The 18,647-nt window shown below is 32.5% G+C and overlaps 1 protein-coding gene across 2 annotated transcripts in view; it reads left to right on the top strand.

The window, feature by feature from the left end:
• LOC124534161 (membrane-bound alkaline phosphatase-like) overlaps positions 1-18,647 on the top strand; it is a 32,400-nt gene that overhangs the window by 8,620 nt on the left and 5,133 nt on the right. For both annotated transcript variants that reach the window (XM_047109868.1, XM_047109867.1), the window contains exons 2-4: positions 2,107-2,408; positions 10,671-10,863; positions 14,338-14,507. In XM_047109868.1, coding sequence (XP_046965824.1) covers positions 2,107-2,408; positions 10,671-10,863; positions 14,338-14,507 — 665 coding nt within the window. The remainder of the gene's footprint in view (positions 1-2,106; positions 2,409-10,670; positions 10,864-14,337; positions 14,508-18,647) is intronic.

Raw genomic sequence — 18,647 nt, 5'->3', positions numbered from 1 at the left:
GTTACAACCAGCAGCAATTAGGTATATTATTTACTATGCCGGATAATATACCAAACAGTTCCCCTCTCCTCTCAAAATTTTGTGGTAAAACGAATATTGCTTATTATCTTTATGTTACTTAACTCAATACATCATTTTAAACGCGTATTAAGATGACAGCCGAATGATCTCATAAGCCATAAGTCAGAGAGAAGTCACGTAAAATTTTAAAATGTCGTGACAATTCGACGTATTATATTTTCGTACAAAAACAATCGACAGTCATTTAAATCAAGACACTTTTTTCTTGGCAAATTTAAATAAGAATAGTTATACTCGAGATATATATTTAGATATATATATATTACGCCAAGCACAAAGGACGAAACATTTAAATTTCCAAGGTGAAGGCTTCAAAGTGTAAGGAATGATTTTTACGACGCCAACATCTGTAGCCAGTGGTGACCACTTACCATCCGGTGGCCTATTTGCACATATAAATACCTATAAATAACATTTATTAAGTACATAATATTATACAGGTTTTTTAGATAGCATTTAAAAATACGATACAGTAAAACCTTTTTCCGTAACGGCTTATTGGTAATTCAAAGTAAGTTCATTCAAGTTAAAACACGTTGATCGTAACCGAAGATTGCGGGTTCAAATCCATGCAATATAACTTCATGTTTTCAATCAGTGTTATTTTTCAAATGTTTTTGTAACATTTGTCGCCAACAACTTCATGACACATGACAAAATGACGACTTCACTTTGTATTTAATTCTTGAAACATTGACAACCGTCGCTTTCCACGTGTATCCTACATTATCTTATTATTATTTATTAACTTTAACATTCAACTAACTGCACTACCTTCTTGAAATAAAAAAAAAAACTTTAGCTATTGCACTCAATCTGCCATCCCTATTTTTCTCCCTAAAGGGGTAAATTAAACAAAGTAACCTATGATCTATATTTTACCTACATCGGTTCAGCGGTGTAGTATGATGAGATAATATATCTCTAAGAGATAATATGTCACTTATTATATTCTGACAAAAATACAAGCTTAATTAATTAAACATAACGAACAATTGTAAATGTTAACTAGTCTATAACCAGAAATATAATTATGAAACGAGTAGGTTTTATCAACCTGTAATAAATGTCAAATAAAAACACTTGCATTGATTCGCGATGTTAATTTTATTACCACTACATTGCTGGTTCCTTGTATTTATTAAAATATTTATCAAATCGAGCCGTCAATGAAATCATTACAACAATAATTTGATTATTAAATAGGACTTTACTTGGTAGTAGGGCTGATGCATAAATGGTCAATACTTTTTATAGTGGCCATATTTCTGAATGGTTTTGATGACATATTATTAAAGCCATATTTGATCATTTGATTCCTCATCATCCTTCTGCCTTTAAACCAATTTAATTTGAGTTGCCGCAGCATGTCTTCTCCTTCCATACTTCTCTGTCAGACGTCAGTAACATTATTTCTAACCATTTAGATCATTTGGTTTCTATGTAATAAAAAAAGAAATGAATATTGATGAAAGTCTTAATTATACAGCCAAAAAATATTTCTTCTGTGGTAATCAATTAAATTAGTTTTAGAAAATAAATGATTCTTAAACGGAATCTTGTAAACCGTGAGCTTCTTTACCTTAATGTAAATAAATCGTGTAATCCTTCACCTCGATCCTTTTATGTTTTAACACAATTTATATTACTGGCAATAATAAGTAATTATTATAATAATATTTTATTGACATTTGGGTCGTTATTTCACAATAAACTATCCGTTACAAAACCATACCAATAGAATATGTTTAAAAATAGAATACGTTAATTTTGCTTTTAAATAAACCAGATACCATAAATAAGACATCAGCTGAATTTACAGGCTTGGAAAATTAGGAAAAATATTGCAATCTTATGATCCAAATAATATTATTGAACGTATGCGGCATGGAATAAAGATATTAGTTTGACATTTTACAATGCATCATTGCATATAAGTAAAGATTTGTGCACTATGAAGTTTCAGAAAAAATGTGTAATGAACAAACGATTTGTGTAATCCTCACTAATTCTTTTTTTTTACAGATGATGCCGTATCCACGCCAAAGCCGAAAAAGGTTCTAGACACAGTGATGAACCCGGCTTACATACCTGCAGACGAGAAACATGGCTCCTATTGGAGGAAAACAGCGTCGGAGGTATTGAAGTCTAAGCTTAAAGAAACCATCAACACCAATAAAGCCAAGAATGGTATAATGTTCATCGGTGATGGGATGTCCCTGGCAACTGTCATGGCGGCCAGGACGTTCGCTGGTCAGCTAGAGAGAGAACTCGGAGAAGATAACGTTTTAGATTTTGAAAAGTTCCCCGTTACTGGGTTAGCAAGGGTGAGTGTTTACTTACTTAGAAGTTAATCGTACCATATGAAATTAGGTTAAATAAGTTACAAGTAAGCAGTTATGACATTTGCAAAATTAGAGCAGAAAGTATCAGTCTAAAAATGTCTGGGGATGACTGGACCATTGCTGTTTGGTAGCTCTTGATATACTTTGATATGATTATTATTATTATTTTCTGTTTTTAAAATTTCATCACACCTCCACTTTAAATATCTACACTATTATTATAAATTCGATAGCTCTTGCAATCCCAAAACTGAACCCAATTTAATGGTATTTGGTATGAAGCAGCCTTACCCAAAGAAAGAACTGAGAAAGCTTTTTGTGACAACTGACGATCAACCCATAAAGCCCAAGCGCAGCCGCGCGCAATGCTTAGTAAATATTTTTTAAAGATATCTACTTCAATATTTCAAAACAATAAATATATAATAGAATACCAAAACGGTACAATAAATTCGCAATGTCATTCAACCTGTTGATTATGTCATTTAACAATTTTTATTTTTTCCGAAACTATAAACTTTATTATAGATGCTAAGTTTAGAATGATCTAGCCAAAACACTTACCATCATTACATCACTTACAAAAAGGTCAGAAATCAATAAGAACCTGTTCTTTTTGACACTCAAACATACTAAAATTCTACAGTTATTAATTTAAAAAAAAATACGTTATATTCAGATAGGTAATATCGAGCTATTTGTTAATTAGGTTACCCTTAAGTTATAAGGATATTTAGGATTTAGGATAAAAATACATGATTTTGTCTAAATTTAAAATAAAACCAAATTCAAAAGAAACATACGATTGTCCTGAAAATGCCATTTTATGTTTTTCCGAAATTACCTATGACTGCCAGTCACGAATCGTACACTCCAGAAGGAAGGACTATTATTTTTTTTTTTCCTAACTTTTGACGACCAATTAGACCAATAGTTTATATTATTCCGAATCAAGTAAAATGTGTTTTAGAGTAATCAAGAACATACACAAAGAACGCACGTGTCCAACAACTAACCTCCATTTCGAAGTCAGTTAAAAACAGGGTTTAAAGGCAAATGAGATGCAATTTATCGAGATCGTGTCCGTTAATTAAATGCGCACGCGCATGTAACGTGTGGCTTAAGAAATCATATCTCATATACTAGGATATTGCCAATCTAGAAATTTGTATGCTATCGTAATATCTGGATTAAAAACTAGATTTAGAATCACGTAACTGGTTTTTTTTCGTTCGTAACGAATTGTGAAAGTGATTTCGATTGTTACGTCATTATAGAAAAAATACTAAATCCGTAGTTTCACTTTTACTTGGATGTTTCAGTTAGGTGCAGTTTCTGCAAGTACACCTTAGTAGGTACTCTTCGCATAAGCACCTGTATACCATAATAATACCTGATGACTTCCAGGCAGGATATATTAATTTAAATAATTTTATTAACTAACATGACTTTGTATTTTTTAAATGTTGAAAAAGGGTAACTATTCCGTTTATTGCCGTTTCTTCTCGGTAGAATATACTTTCCGAACCGGTGGTAGCTTCACTTTATTGTTAAATGACGATCCAAAAGTGCTTGTAAAAGCCCACTTGAATAAAGTTTATTTTGATTTTGATTTTTGATTTTGCAATCCTTGACGACAATTGGTCGAGTAGTATGTGCCCGGGTATAAATTCCCGTTTCGATGTAGGAAAATTTCATTAGTTTTCTATGTTGTCTTGGGTCTGGGTGTTTGTGATACCAATATTCTGTTTTTCCATAATATAGTATTTTTTTGTTGCATGGCTTATGATTCGGCGTTATTACACGAGGGACATCAAATTAAAATTTCTAAGGTGCATTGGCGATATAAGGATTGAGTTTTTTATCTTACGGCACCAAAGCCATGATGACCTGAAACAGCCTAAATAGCCTAGTTGTTAGAAGACGTATATCACAGACGATGAATGCGGGTTCAAACCCAGGCAAGCAACACTCAATTATCATGTGCTTAATTTGTTTTTATAATTCATGTCCATTCATATCAATGAAACTCTTTACATCTTAATTATAAATCGATACATTATCTTTAATTAGAGAACCGTATGACACTTACAGTCAGTTATGATAACAGCAATCGCGGTTTTACAATCATTGATAAAACTAGATGTTAGACAGGTCGGTCAATTGCACTATTTATTGCTTCGATCATAAAACATATTACACACCGTTCATTATCATATGTAGCAATCGAAGCTGTAAAATTTATAAACCCTTCTATAATCCCATAGTTGATTAAATTATATTTCGAAATATTTCATCCAACGATGACATTTGTTTTTTTAATTTTGATAAAACACTATTTTTTATCTACACATGGCCGGCAAGCACACCGCCATTCTGCCAATAGAAGTACTTTAATATTAAAAAAAATAAACTTTTTAAAACTGTTTATTAATTTTTTTAAATATAAAGTAGACCAAAAGTATTTGACAATGGCCTTGAAATATCATGACTGTTAATCAGCTGTCATATTTATATAATGAATGAAAATTAATAAATGAATGAAATTCCTAATACAAAAACATTTTCTTTATTTATTTACTAGTTCTTGACAACTGAAGATAACAATATATAGTTTTTCCTCAAATAAAACCCCCTTACAACCGGCAGTACGAGATAATTGGCGATCAATTGTAACAGAAATTGCAGTTAAAACTATTTTTTTCCTTAATCTTTGAAAATTTACATTTTATAAATAGATTTGTTTCTCTACTGAGATGAACAAAAGAAAACAATAAAACTTATTAATAAGGCTAAGGCCTAATCATCTACCAGATATATTATAGTCCAACTTCCAACTAATCAAGTATTGAGAAGTCTGTTTCCCTTTTTTTATTACACTAGTGAGCCCGGCTTTGCACGGGTGCAAAACTGATACTAATTATACTAATGAATTTGTTAATGCACGACATCACATTAGAAGCTTCTTAAATTATCTTGTCAATGTATTATATACAAAAACTTTTCTCTGGAATCACTCTATCTATCGCATCAAAATCCGTTGCGTAATTTTAAAGATCTAAGCATACATAGAGACAAACAGCGTTAAATAACTTTGTTTTTTACTGTGTAATGATAAACAAGATATCTGTCCGTCCGTTGTTGTGTCACGCTAAAACCCCTGAACTAAATTTTCGAAGTGTCTCACGTATCTCCAAGCGGAAAATGAGTTTCACGTTTGAGGAAATGGAATAACTATTGACATACAAATCAGTTGTACAGAATTTTAAGTGGATATTTGTTCAGGTAGGTTTTACGTTTAGTTCCTTTGATTTATATGCATAAAATAAAACTCAGTATATTAATCTGAATTCTTTTAAATTTATTTATGTTGTAGTGAGATACGCCCGGGTGCAATACTGGTACTATATATACTACAGAATTTTTTTATTTGGGACATCACGTTAGAAACTTCTAAAATTGTCAGCGTCTCTTTATTATCTATGTTTTATATATAAAAATCTTTCTCTCGAATCACTCTATCTATTTAAAAAAATCCGTTACGTAATTTTAAAGATCTAAGCGTACATCGGGACAAACGGCGGTAAGCGACTTTAATTTATGCTATATAATGATAATGATTTCTTACAGTACTTATGATGCACTATCATTATTTTGACGACCTCCGTGGTCGAATAGTGTTTACACTGGTTTTCATGGGTACGCCACTCCGAGGTCCCGGTTTCGATTCCCGACCGAATCGACGTAGAAAAGTATATTAGTTTTCAATATTGTCTTGAGTCTGGATGTTTGTGTTATCGTCGTTACTTCTGATTTACATTACACAAGTGCTTGAGCTACTTATGGTGGGATCAGAGTAATGTTTATTTCATTTTTTTATGGATTTGGTTGGCGGACGAGCACATGGGCCACCTGATGGTATGTGGTCACCATCACCCATAGACAATGACGCTGTAAGAAATATTAACTATTACTTACATCGTCAATGCGCCATCAACCTTGGGAACTAAGATGCCATGTCCCTTGTGCCTGTAGTTACATTGGCTCACTCACCCTTCAAACTGGAACACAACAATACTGCGTACTGTTGTTTAGCGGTAGAATATCTGATGAGAGGCGGGCTTGCATAATGCCCTATGTATGTGATGTCCAATATTTATTATCAACCACCAGTCATCAGGTAGCCCATTTACCAGAAAAAGCCACAATAGCACTTCGTCATCTGTTAAAAAAAACCACCCAATATAACATCATGATTATCACAAAATTCAAACCGGAAAAGTCGGTAAAATTGCGTTATACGCTTGACAAGCGCGTATCGCGTTTGAGGAAATTACAGAGGTCACACGTACTGCCGTACAATTATCACTTGGTACAAGTCCAAACAAAACGTTACATTTTTTTAATCGACTACCGTTGATATTCATGGATCGTTACAAGATGAATCTGTGTTATAATTAAAAATAAATCTAGATGAATATCTTCAAACAGCCAAACTATTAAATCTGTATAATAAGGTTTATTTTCATTCTTACTAGTGAGGAATGGTAATTGGGGTGTTATATTTGGATAAATTTTAAGCATGCTACGATTTAATACAAATTTTTTGAACAGCCTCATAGGTATAATCGCAGGGTTATAAGAGAGATACTAAATAATAAAAATTATTGAATAGTAATGAAAAAAATTAAAAAAAAATGTCTATTTCATACAAAAACTCAAGAAACAAAATTACGTTTTGACTCAATGGATTGGAGATAAAGTACATACTTAAGTACTTAATAAGTACTTTGCCCCTCTTTGTCTGACTGAAAAATTAATATCCTTACGATTATAAATATATAAGGGTCTATGAAAAGTGAAAATTAGCCTGATACCATAGCGTACACCATGTGAAGGTCGTTTACCTTAAAGGGTTTTTGATCTCAATAAAATAGAATATTTTACCATATCATAAAGTATTTAGTATTTGTAATGTATTTTAATTCTATACTAATTTTATGTATGCGAAAATAACTTTCTCTGATTATCTGTTGCTCTTTCACGGTTAAAAAATTTAATCGAATTTTATGAATTCTATAATCTATATTATAATATTATAAATGTGAAAGTAACTCTATACGTCTGTCGCCCTTTCACGACCAAACCATTGAACCGAAACAAAAACTTCAAGAAAGGATATATATAGGCTACGTTTTTTGCCTAACGCGTGACAATTAACACCCTTAAACGAGCGCAGCCTCGGATGACAACTAATTTTATATAAAGGAATGTTCGGAATAATTTTGTATGAAGGGAATGTTCCAAGGAATTGTTCGGATTAATCCCGACTGCTGAATTTCACCTTCGGACATCTCGTCAAAATTCGAAGTTTCACCCGCTCCACTTTGATTTCCAAAAATCCACAGCGGCGCGATTTCTTAGACATTCTCTGCCTCGCACAACCACTTTGTGGAACCAGCTTATCCGGCGTTTTTCCCGTACCGATGCGATACGGGAAACTTCAAGAAAAAAGCGTACTCTTTCCTTAAAGGCCGGCAACGGACCTGCAACACCAGGGTGTTGCAGATGTCCATGGGCGGTGGTAGTTACTTTCCTCCTGCTCGTTTGCCACCTATGCCATAAAATAAATAAATAAAATAAAGGAAGCTTAAACACCAAGGAAATACATAAGGTATATTTCTATTTAACAAACGAATACCAGTAAGCCCCTCCCCCCTCTAAAAAACTGGTGAAGCCGTGAGCAAGAACTAGTACCGAATAGAATAATACTTAATTATGAATATATCTACCGTTACGATATATATACGAATGTTCGAAGTGAGAGTGAATTTTACTTAACTGTTGACCTTTACAAATATCAAGAAATATAAAATTAATTGCAAGGTTTCGCAAACAAATGAAATATACAATATCGAACGACTTTTGTTTTTATTATAAATTTTAAACTTAAGTGCAATTCAACTTTCAATCCCGATTTCCTTGCTGGAAATCCCAACCTATATGTGTCGAATAGACTTCTTTCTCTCTCTAACAACAACAGCTTGTAAATTTCCCATTACTGGGTTAAAGCCTCTTCCTTTGAGGAGAAGGTTTGGAACATATTCCACCCCGCTGTTCCAATATGTGAAATACACATGTGGCAGAATTTCTATGAAATTAGACATTTCACGATGTTTTCTTTCACCACTGAGCACGAGATTAATAAACACAAATTAAGCAAATACATATAGTGGTGCTTGCCTGGGTTTGAACCCGTAGAAAAGATGCACGAGTTCTAACCTCTTGGCCATCTCGCCTCAAATGTGTGTGTATTCTGTGAGTGTGTGCGTAGAGTACGTAGTGAATATGAATTGTATTTTACGATCTTTGTCAAGAGTAGATTCGTTTATCAAGATTTTTTTAATTACTTTAATCAGATAACAACGTCTTATTTCAATGACATAATAACTTTTAATCAACCTAGGCTAGTTTCCAGTACAATATTCTCTCGTCTGTAAGTATCTTTATTTATTAGACTGTTTTTCTTCTATCTTATATATTAATAGAGTAAGCTGTATTTTGGGCCGGTATTATGGGCCTATTTTGGAAATATAAAATCGGTTATGGTGTCATTCTGAAGAACTCCAGCCATAGCTCTATAGCACAATAAAGACGATTATAATATTATAACCAAAAATGTCTTAGTATTTCAAAGAAAACTCCGGAAACCTTCTTAATCGAATTGACAGCGTGCAACTTGACACAATGATAGGAAGGAAACACTGTAGGAAATTACTAGACGGTTAATTGTAAGACCGTCTACAAACCCCAAGGTTGACGTGACAATGATCTTGGAAGATGGACGGGCATTCTTACTTAAATTCGAAACGTTTCTGAACATCCATCGTGAAAAACAAAAGTCATTGAAAAAATATGTTATAAAAGGACATTGTCACTGTCAAATGTCATTTCAACTGTCTATCAATACTGTCTGTCTGTATGTTCGCAATAAACTCCAAAACCACTGAACGAATTTTCATGCGGTTTTCACTAATAGATAGAGGGATTCATGAAGAAGGTTTAGGTTATCTGTTAAGTTTTTTTTGGAAATTAGTTGAAATAGAACGTCAATTGTTAAACATGTCGGAAATAATCAAGCAGCCAGGGATTTTTCGTTCCAATAATAAAGATATTTTAATATATTTAATAAAATAACAAAAATATTTGTATACATTTTTCTAACAAATTTATTAACATAAAAATTAACAACATTAAATGCATAAATATATACTTATATACAAATATGAACTAAAACTAGTCAAATTAAAGGGCAGCAGACAAACATATCTACTTTTTCACTTATGTTATTAGTATAATTAAGTAACATTTATGTACCAATAATATCATCTTAGTATTTTTGATTGAAATTATGAAATTGATTGAATAATAGGTATGTGATATTTTGAAAAGCATTTGCTTGTATTTTGTGCATCGTTTTTGGAACGTGATAGGTACTAAGTGGTCATTTTCACTGATTGACACCAGCACTGCAATCTATACATATAATAAAATTGGAGTGCATGTCTGTATAAAATAGACATAATTATACACAGTACATATACCAAATTAATATTTTTGACAATTTTTGTCCGTTTTACTGTTTGTTCCGGCTAATCTATGAACGGCTGGGTCTTTAACTCTCAGGTGATGCAATAAAGAGTTACTTAGGCTAAAGGTTAAGCCTAAAGGCTAAAATAATAATGAAATCATGCTGTAATATACAAATACTGTACGCCACCATTCAGCCGCTACTTCGGGTGCCTCTTACTATCAACCTAATATCACAAAAGTTGCCTAATACATAATTAATAAATTACATTAAAATAAGCGAACTGAACAATAACTTCTCTGTATAATTCAAACGCAGGCAAAGTCTCGCACACAGGCAGTAATTAAACACGACTTCTCATATCGTCAAAGGGTTGCTAATCATGAGAACAATTCTAGCTTTCTCCATCCATTAAACTGGAACATACTAATACTAAATCATATAATAATGAGAGTTGGTACCCATTAAGACAATATTTGTAGTGTGCATCCTATATTAAGATCTGTTTCTATTATTTTCAAAAATATTGGACCACATTCGACGTTCGAAATTTGAATTCAGCGTCAAAAATAAATTTGAATTCTCTTAAAAATAAGTTGTGACTTAGAAATAAAAAGTGTTACATTATTAACAATAATTTTTTTCTTTTCTAGACATACTGCATAGATGCCCAAGTACCAGACTCAGCCTGTACCGCTACATCCTACCTCACAGGAGTTAAGACCAAGTATGGAGTCATTGGTCTGGATGGCAACGTGACTAGAGGTTCTTGCTACTCGCAGCTTCATAAGGGCAACTGGTCACCTTCTATTGGACAGTGGGCACTGGCGAATGGATTGGATGTTGGTGTGTACTTTGAAATCCTTTACAGTTTAATTTAATGGGAGACGAGATGGCCCGGTAGTTAGAACACGTGCATCTTAACCATGATCCCGAGTTCAAACCCGGACAAGCACCATTGATTATTCATGCGCTTAATTTTTGTACAAAATTCATCTTGTGCTCGGCGGTGAAGGAAAACATCACGAGGAAACCTGCATGTGTCTAATTTCATAGAAATTCTACCACATGTGTATTCCACCAACCCGCATGTCGAATTGTCACTCTATTAGACTATGGCTTGAGGGAATGAAAAAATAACAAAACGTGTCCAATAAAAAAAAATGTCTTATTCGAGTTAATTTTTACAAACCCTTTGATTTTTCATTTTACATAATGTTATTAAATGTAAAGCTAGGCTTCAGTACATTCATATCCAATATTTGGAATACAAAATTGCGTTGATCTAATCCAATTAAATAAACATATCATGCCTATGTTACACGCACGTTTTTAAGCAGCCCTAATTATAAATGTATATAGTTTTATTCACCAAAATTATGTAATTAGCAAGTATAAACGTACCAAATATTTAAATATATAAAAAGAGTTTATTAGTATTTTAAAGATAATATGTTAAGTTTACTGATAACAATTCATATCACCAATAGAACTAGAATAATATTTTTAAATGTTTGTCTAATACATAGTATTATCATGCGCAAATATTTAAATTGTACCTAAATATATTCTGTAAAAGAAAATACTAAACTTATATTGTTTTAAAAAAATGGAACGTTTTTAAATATATATATACAGAAAAAATTCCATGAAATCAAGAAATGCGGTGAAATAAGATAGAAATGTAGAACTCCGGAATCAGAGATAAGCATTCATTTTGATAATTTTTATAATTACGTCTGACGATGCAACTCAAAAGAAATACGATGCGTATCCAAGCAGGATATTCTTCAAATACAAATGAACGGTACATTCCTTCCAATAGGGGAGGCTTCAGGTGTTGATTCAATCACGAGTCTTAGTAAAGTAACAGCCTGTAAATTTCCTACTGCTGCGATAAAGCCTCCTGTTCCATTAAGCGGAGGGTTTGCAACATATTCTACCACGCTGTTTCAATGCGGGTTAGTATGTGACAGAGTTTCGATGAAATTAGATACATGCAGGTTTCCTCTCGATTTTTTCCTTCCCCGCCGAGTACGAGATGAATTATAAATACAAATTAAGCACTTACATATAGTGGTGCTTGCCTGGGTTTGAACCCGCAATCATCGGTTAAGATGCACGTGTTCTAACCACTGGACCATCTCAACTCACGAGTCTTACATATTAAGTATTGTAAGTATTTAAGAGCTGATAATCTTAGCTTGGATTAACATTCGGAGTAAATAGAAAATAAGAACTACAGATTGATACAACACGAATATTGCAAGAAGCAAGATTCAGTCAGAATTTTAAGCGTAACCATTTTTTATTATTTTCTTCACGCTTGAGTGAACAGTCATTGAACTTTTCTTTGTCACGGTGAATTACGACTTTGTCGATGATTATAAAAAAACCTTATCAATAAGTTGCTTCCATAAGTATAACGTGCTAGAATTTTTTTTTTTATTAAACTAGTCTCTATTTTAAGCATTTTTTATCGGTTTGACCCAAAAATTATACAAGTTTTAACACAACAGCAATTTTTTTAAATGCATGACCTACTTAATTAATTGGATAATTCTGTTTGATTAGAAAATATATGGTAATGGTAGTCTACCTGACCAACTTAGGCCTGGATGGAAACACAAGGAGACTCAACAAGCTATCTTAAAGTTAAAATCTTTTTACCCCCGATTGGATGTCAAATCCTGAAAGGATTTAGAAAGTTGTTAGCACAAGACAAATGGTATGAAGATCTTTTCCAAAAAAAATTGAAAATTGCGACAGAAAAATTCAACAGCTACAACCGCTTAGTCTAACCTGACATTCGGGTTCAGGACATCAACATTGGCCTCATAATCTTTGAACTAGACCGATGAAACGTCTATGGAAAAAGTTAAAGCGTCAAAATCTTTTAAGGCGAGAGTAAGTCGTACTATCTACGTGTTTACGTCGGTTTTCATGGGTACGCCATTCCGAGGTCCCGGCCGAGTCGATGTAGATTATCATTAGTTTTCTATGTTGTCTTGGGTCTGGGTGTTTGTGGTACCATCGTTACTTCTGATTTTCCATAACACAAGTGCTTTAGTTACTTAGATTGGGATCTGAGTAATGTATGTGATGTTGTCTCATATTTACTTATTTATTTATTTACTATACCAAAGATTCGAGAAGTAATGACTCTAAATTCGTATCGCCGATCGCGATTGTTCACGATGACGTATTAAGTATGAATGGATTTCAATGGTCAATTATTGTAAATCAGCTGTCCATATTAATCCTGTTTAATTACATTTTTTCTATATATAGTTTAGAACGCGTACTGTCCAACTATACAATAATGACACTCCGTTTTAAACAATGATGCAAAAAGAAACTACCTTCAACCGAAAATTGACCATTCTTTTACTGATTGGTACTAAGCGTGTAATTAAAAATAATGTGTTATCGTTAAATTTATTCAGCTCGTGCTGACTTTAAGGAAGTTAAAATGTTTATACTTGACTTGTTTTTAAAATGTATATATATATATATATTACAATCAAAAACAGTTATTATATCATTATCATTAAATAGTATAAAACAATATCGCTTTCTCTGTCCCTATGTCATTTTGTAAGCTTAAACATTTAAAACTACGCAACGGATTTTGATGCGTTTTTTTTTATAGATAAGAGTGATTCGAGGGGAAGGTTTTTGTATATATAAGAATATAGTAACAAACACTAAGAATATATTAAAGAAACACTGATAATTTTAGAAGTATGTAATGTGATGTCGTAAATAAACAAATTCTGTAATATACTTAGTATCAGTATTGTAACCGTGCGAAGCCGGGGCGGGATCGCTAGTTTATGCTAAAATACTTTTTGATTTCTCAATTTATGCTGTACAATTTAGGTTCTATACATTTTAACCTATCGCTGATGGTTATTGAAGTATCGAAGACGAAACTGAACAATAAAGTCATTGTATAGATAGGTTTTATGCTATTTTCACCTATGTCCTGAAAATGAAATATATACTATAAACCTATGACCTACACCTACGTGGGTGGTACCTAACCGAACAACTAGGTACCACCTACACATTATATTATATAATATCGCACATCACTAATACGTAGTATAGTTGAATTTCGGTTTGATAGGCAAGTGAGAAATAACATCTTACCTTCCAGGATTGATGGCACATTGGCGATGATAGCTATTGTTAATATTATCTAACGTTTATCATTACCTGAATTATAATAAAAATATATCAGACATGAATGATCAGACAAATGATTTATTTATGAAGCTCCATAAAATTAATACGTTTCCTTCTCAATGTCTTAAGGTCTCGTTACAACCACACGTGTGACCCACGCCTCACCGGCGGGGATGTACGCCCACACATCCGAGAGGAACTGGGAGTCAGATGCGGACGTACCAGCTGAGTGCCTGAGCTTAGGATGCAAGGACATAGCGTACCAGCTGATCACAAACAACCCTGGAAGGCAGTTCAAGGTATTTATTTAGTTTATTGATCAAATGCTAGGAGTCAAAATAGATAATATACAAATATTATTATAATGTCAAAATTTAATGTTTTGGGTTCGAATCCCGGCCGAGTCGATGTAGAAAAAGTTAGTTTTCTATATTGTCTTGGGTCTAGGTGTTCATGGTACCGCCGTTACTTCTGATTTTCTATAAAACAAGTGCTTCAGCTACTTACATTGGGATCAGAGTAATGTATGTGATGTTGTACAATATTTATTGATTAATTTAATGTTTACATGTAAGGTCGATTTACCATTTAGATTAAAGAAATTATTTATTTAATATCTGTGCACACACACCGTCATTGCCGCGCACCCATTTTTTATATACCATATTTTCCCGCGCTTTTTCGATGTGTCACTCGAGATGACAGATACATAACTACACAGATAATAAATATTCATATAAAATATAAATCTAATATTAATTAATATATTATGTAGATCTGTGTACTCTACAATAATAATTGTGAAAGTAGCCAAGTCTGACTATTAACCACTGAACTAAATCCGTTGACATTTGATGTATATAACCTAAAACCTTATAACAAGCGGGCAAAGCCGCAGGCAAAACTAGTCATTTATATTAATATAAGTTAAAAAGAGTTCGTTTATTTTGTATTTAACGTAATTCTTATCTTGTTTACGTGTAAATGCAGAGTAATTATTCATGTCATTAATTATTTTTTAATAACTGAAGGTGTCTTACATGACATTACACAAATATGACTTATTTTTTCTTTGCAGCAATTCTATTAAGATTGATCCTTTGAGCCGCGTTCCAAATTTAAATATGTCTTAAAACGAATTACGTGCCCGTATTAATTTAGACAAATAAAACCTTCTTATATATAAAATATAAACTAAAATAATAAATAGTTTGAAACTCGTATAAGTGTATATAATACCATATTGATAAGTTATAAGGATTAATAGATTTTGAGTGTTGCTACTACTCTTACTATTTCAAGATTAAATGGCTAGGCTAATAGCTAATTTGATTTGTATTCACTTAATAATAAAGTCTAAATTTAAAAGGCTTCATTTAAACTTATAGGTGTTGGTATGACTTATACTAAATGTTTTCTGTGATAATTGCTGTAATTGTTTTGTAAATAAGACAAAACTCAGATTCGACGCAATTTATTTTTACCAAGTACAAAACACGTCGGTGCCATATACTACACGTAATTACAAGTAATGTAAAATGTATTGAAAAACATATATACCTATTATTATTAATGAAGCATACAGCTGTAAAAGATTATCTTTAAAATTTACATAATATTTTACAACGGAATTTTTCTTTAACGTGACCGAATCACCGTGACAAATCGACTTACACTGTGAAAATAACATCTTAAAATAACATTACATATAGTTTTATATCTAAATATTGTATATGACACCATATGGATGGAACAATGTATAACTCGTATGTTTGGCCTTCTGCTTTATGGACATATTCTATATCAATATATAATACTAACAATAAATCTTGTCAGATTATAATCTATCAAAAAATCCTAATTCACCCAAATCATCATTTTTCAAAATAAATTCTGCCAAAAATGTATCGACTGCAACTGCATACTGGTCCCACCATAAGTTCTAAATATTCTTCAAACCAAACGAACTTTTGCCTAATTTAACAAACAGTAGTAACAATATAACAGTAATATGAAAAAACTATAAAATTACACATAAAACAATCAAGTCTCCATAACTCCCTAATACAGATTAGAAGCAGGAAGTAATTAGGACAAGAATAGTTAATAAAATTGGAATTTAAATAATTAATCACAAAACAAAAACCAAAGACCAAAAATCACTACATAGTATAAAATAAAGTCGCTTTCTCTGTCCATACAACAACAAACAACAACATCAACAGCCTGTAAATTCCCACTGCTGGGCTAAAGGCCTCCTCTCCCTTTGAGGAGAAGGTTTGGAACATATTCCACCACGCTGTTCCAATGCGGGTTGGTGGAATACACATGTGGCAGAATTTTTTATGAAATTTGTCACATGCAGGTTTCCTCACGATGTTTTCCTACACCGCTGAGCACGAGATGAATTATAAAGACAAATTAAGCACATGAATCAGCGGTGCTTGCCTGGGTTTGAACCCGCAATCATCGGTTAAGATGCACGCGTTCTAACCACTGGGCCATCTCGACTTACATCCCTATGTATTTAAATCTTTAAAATTACGAAACGGACTTTGATGCGGTTTTTTTTTTTATAGATAGAGTGATTCGAGAAGCAGGCTTTGGTATATAATGCATGGACAATATATTAAATAAACACTGATAGTTTTGATGTGATGTAAATAAATTAATTCTGTAGTATATTAAGTATCAGTATTGCACCCGAAGCCAGGGCGGGTCGCTAGTTTAATATAAAAAATAATGACTTCATAAGACAAATTAAGAATTAATCGATGTTTTTTTTAAAACTTAATTTAATTATAATTACGTGCTATCACTGTATTAAAATTATATTAATTATTTATTTATTCTTAACGTTCTGTATATATTAACATAATGTAAAATTAATTTAATAAATAACGACAATTATTTGAATTATTTATAATTTGAATATTATATTAAATGTTCACACGTTTTATTTATTGTAATTAATTCAATAGTTTCCTTGTGCACAGATATACATACGATTACCAATTTGAAAATCATCAAGAAACTAAGATAACGGACGAGATATAATAGAGGAAACTGTTTGTTCACATACAAGGAGCACTCTCTATATCATTAACTTCAAAATCCGATGAATATAACTAAGAATATTATAACCGTGACAGTCACTTGTCACCTCACTTGTCAAGTGACGCCAGTTTTCTAACATAGTAACAGCCTGTACATTTTTCACTGATGAGATAAGGTCTCCTCTTCCATTAAGGAGAGGGTTTGGAACATATTCCACCACGCTGTTCCAATCCGGGTTGGTGGAATTCACATGTGGCAGAATTTCGATGAAATTAGACACATGCAGGTTTCCTCACGATGTTTTTCTTCACCGCCGAGCACGAGATGAATTAGAAACACAAATTAAGCACATATATATAGTGGTGCTTGCCTCAGTTTGAACCCGCAATCATCGGTTAAGATGCACGCGTTCTAACCACTGGGCCATCTCAGTCCTCATATTACCGAACTACTGATGATTAATTAGTATATTGTAAATATACTATTCGCAACTGTTGGGCTTAAAATTCTCTCCTTTTAAGACAAAGGCAACGCAAAATTTCAACTCGATGCCCCATTGAGAGATCATCGGAAAAACAAATGACAGATTATCGCACCACACTAGCAGTTTTCTTCATTTCCGAATACGATTTGAATTGTAAACACAAATTGAGCACGTGAAAAAATCGTTGATACTAATCCTTATTGAACTTAAACCTAATAACTAGATAGAAATTATTTAACATTACCTTGTGAACGGTCAATTAGAGCTAGCTAGACCACAGAGATAATTCATATTTAGACGTACTTTTTATGAATATATTTTTTCACGATTTACCCAATAGTTACCTTTAAGATTTCATAAACAAATGCAATTCTTTCAAACACTACGACAATAAAACAAATGATAAATATATCATTTAAAATAACATAATTTCATTGTTTCGGTAACGTTTATTTTAGTTCTGCCATCTCATGGTAAATGGTGACTACTGTTTTTAGCCATTGGTGCCAACTTTATTCAAGTAGGCTTTTACAATTAAGTGAAGCTACCACCCGTTCGGAAAGTAGATTCTACCGAGAAGAACCGGCAAGAAACTCAGTAGTTACTCTTTTTCAACATTTAAAAAATACAAAGATTTGTTAGTTAATAAAATTATTGAAATTAATATATCCTGCTTGGAAGTCAACAGGTATTAATTAACTCCACGCTTTTTATCATCTATAAAATCTTATATCGAATAATATGCTTTTTTTACCAATGTAATTTTTGAATGAATGACCAATGAAAAATGTCTGCAATCATCAATCATAATCATTCCATAAATCGCCGATACACCACCAACAACCAACTTTGCTGTTAAGTGTCATATGTATGTAGTTTCACTGGATGACCTTCAACG

The sequence above is a fragment of the Vanessa cardui genome, chromosome 12, assembly GCF_905220365.1.
Source record: "Vanessa cardui chromosome 12, ilVanCard2.1, whole genome shotgun sequence".
In the NCBI taxonomy this organism is placed as follows: Eukaryota; Metazoa; Arthropoda; class Insecta; order Lepidoptera; family Nymphalidae; genus Vanessa; species Vanessa cardui.
Note: the sequence above shows the minus strand (reverse complement) of the source record. Positions and strands in the feature narration are given on the sequence as shown.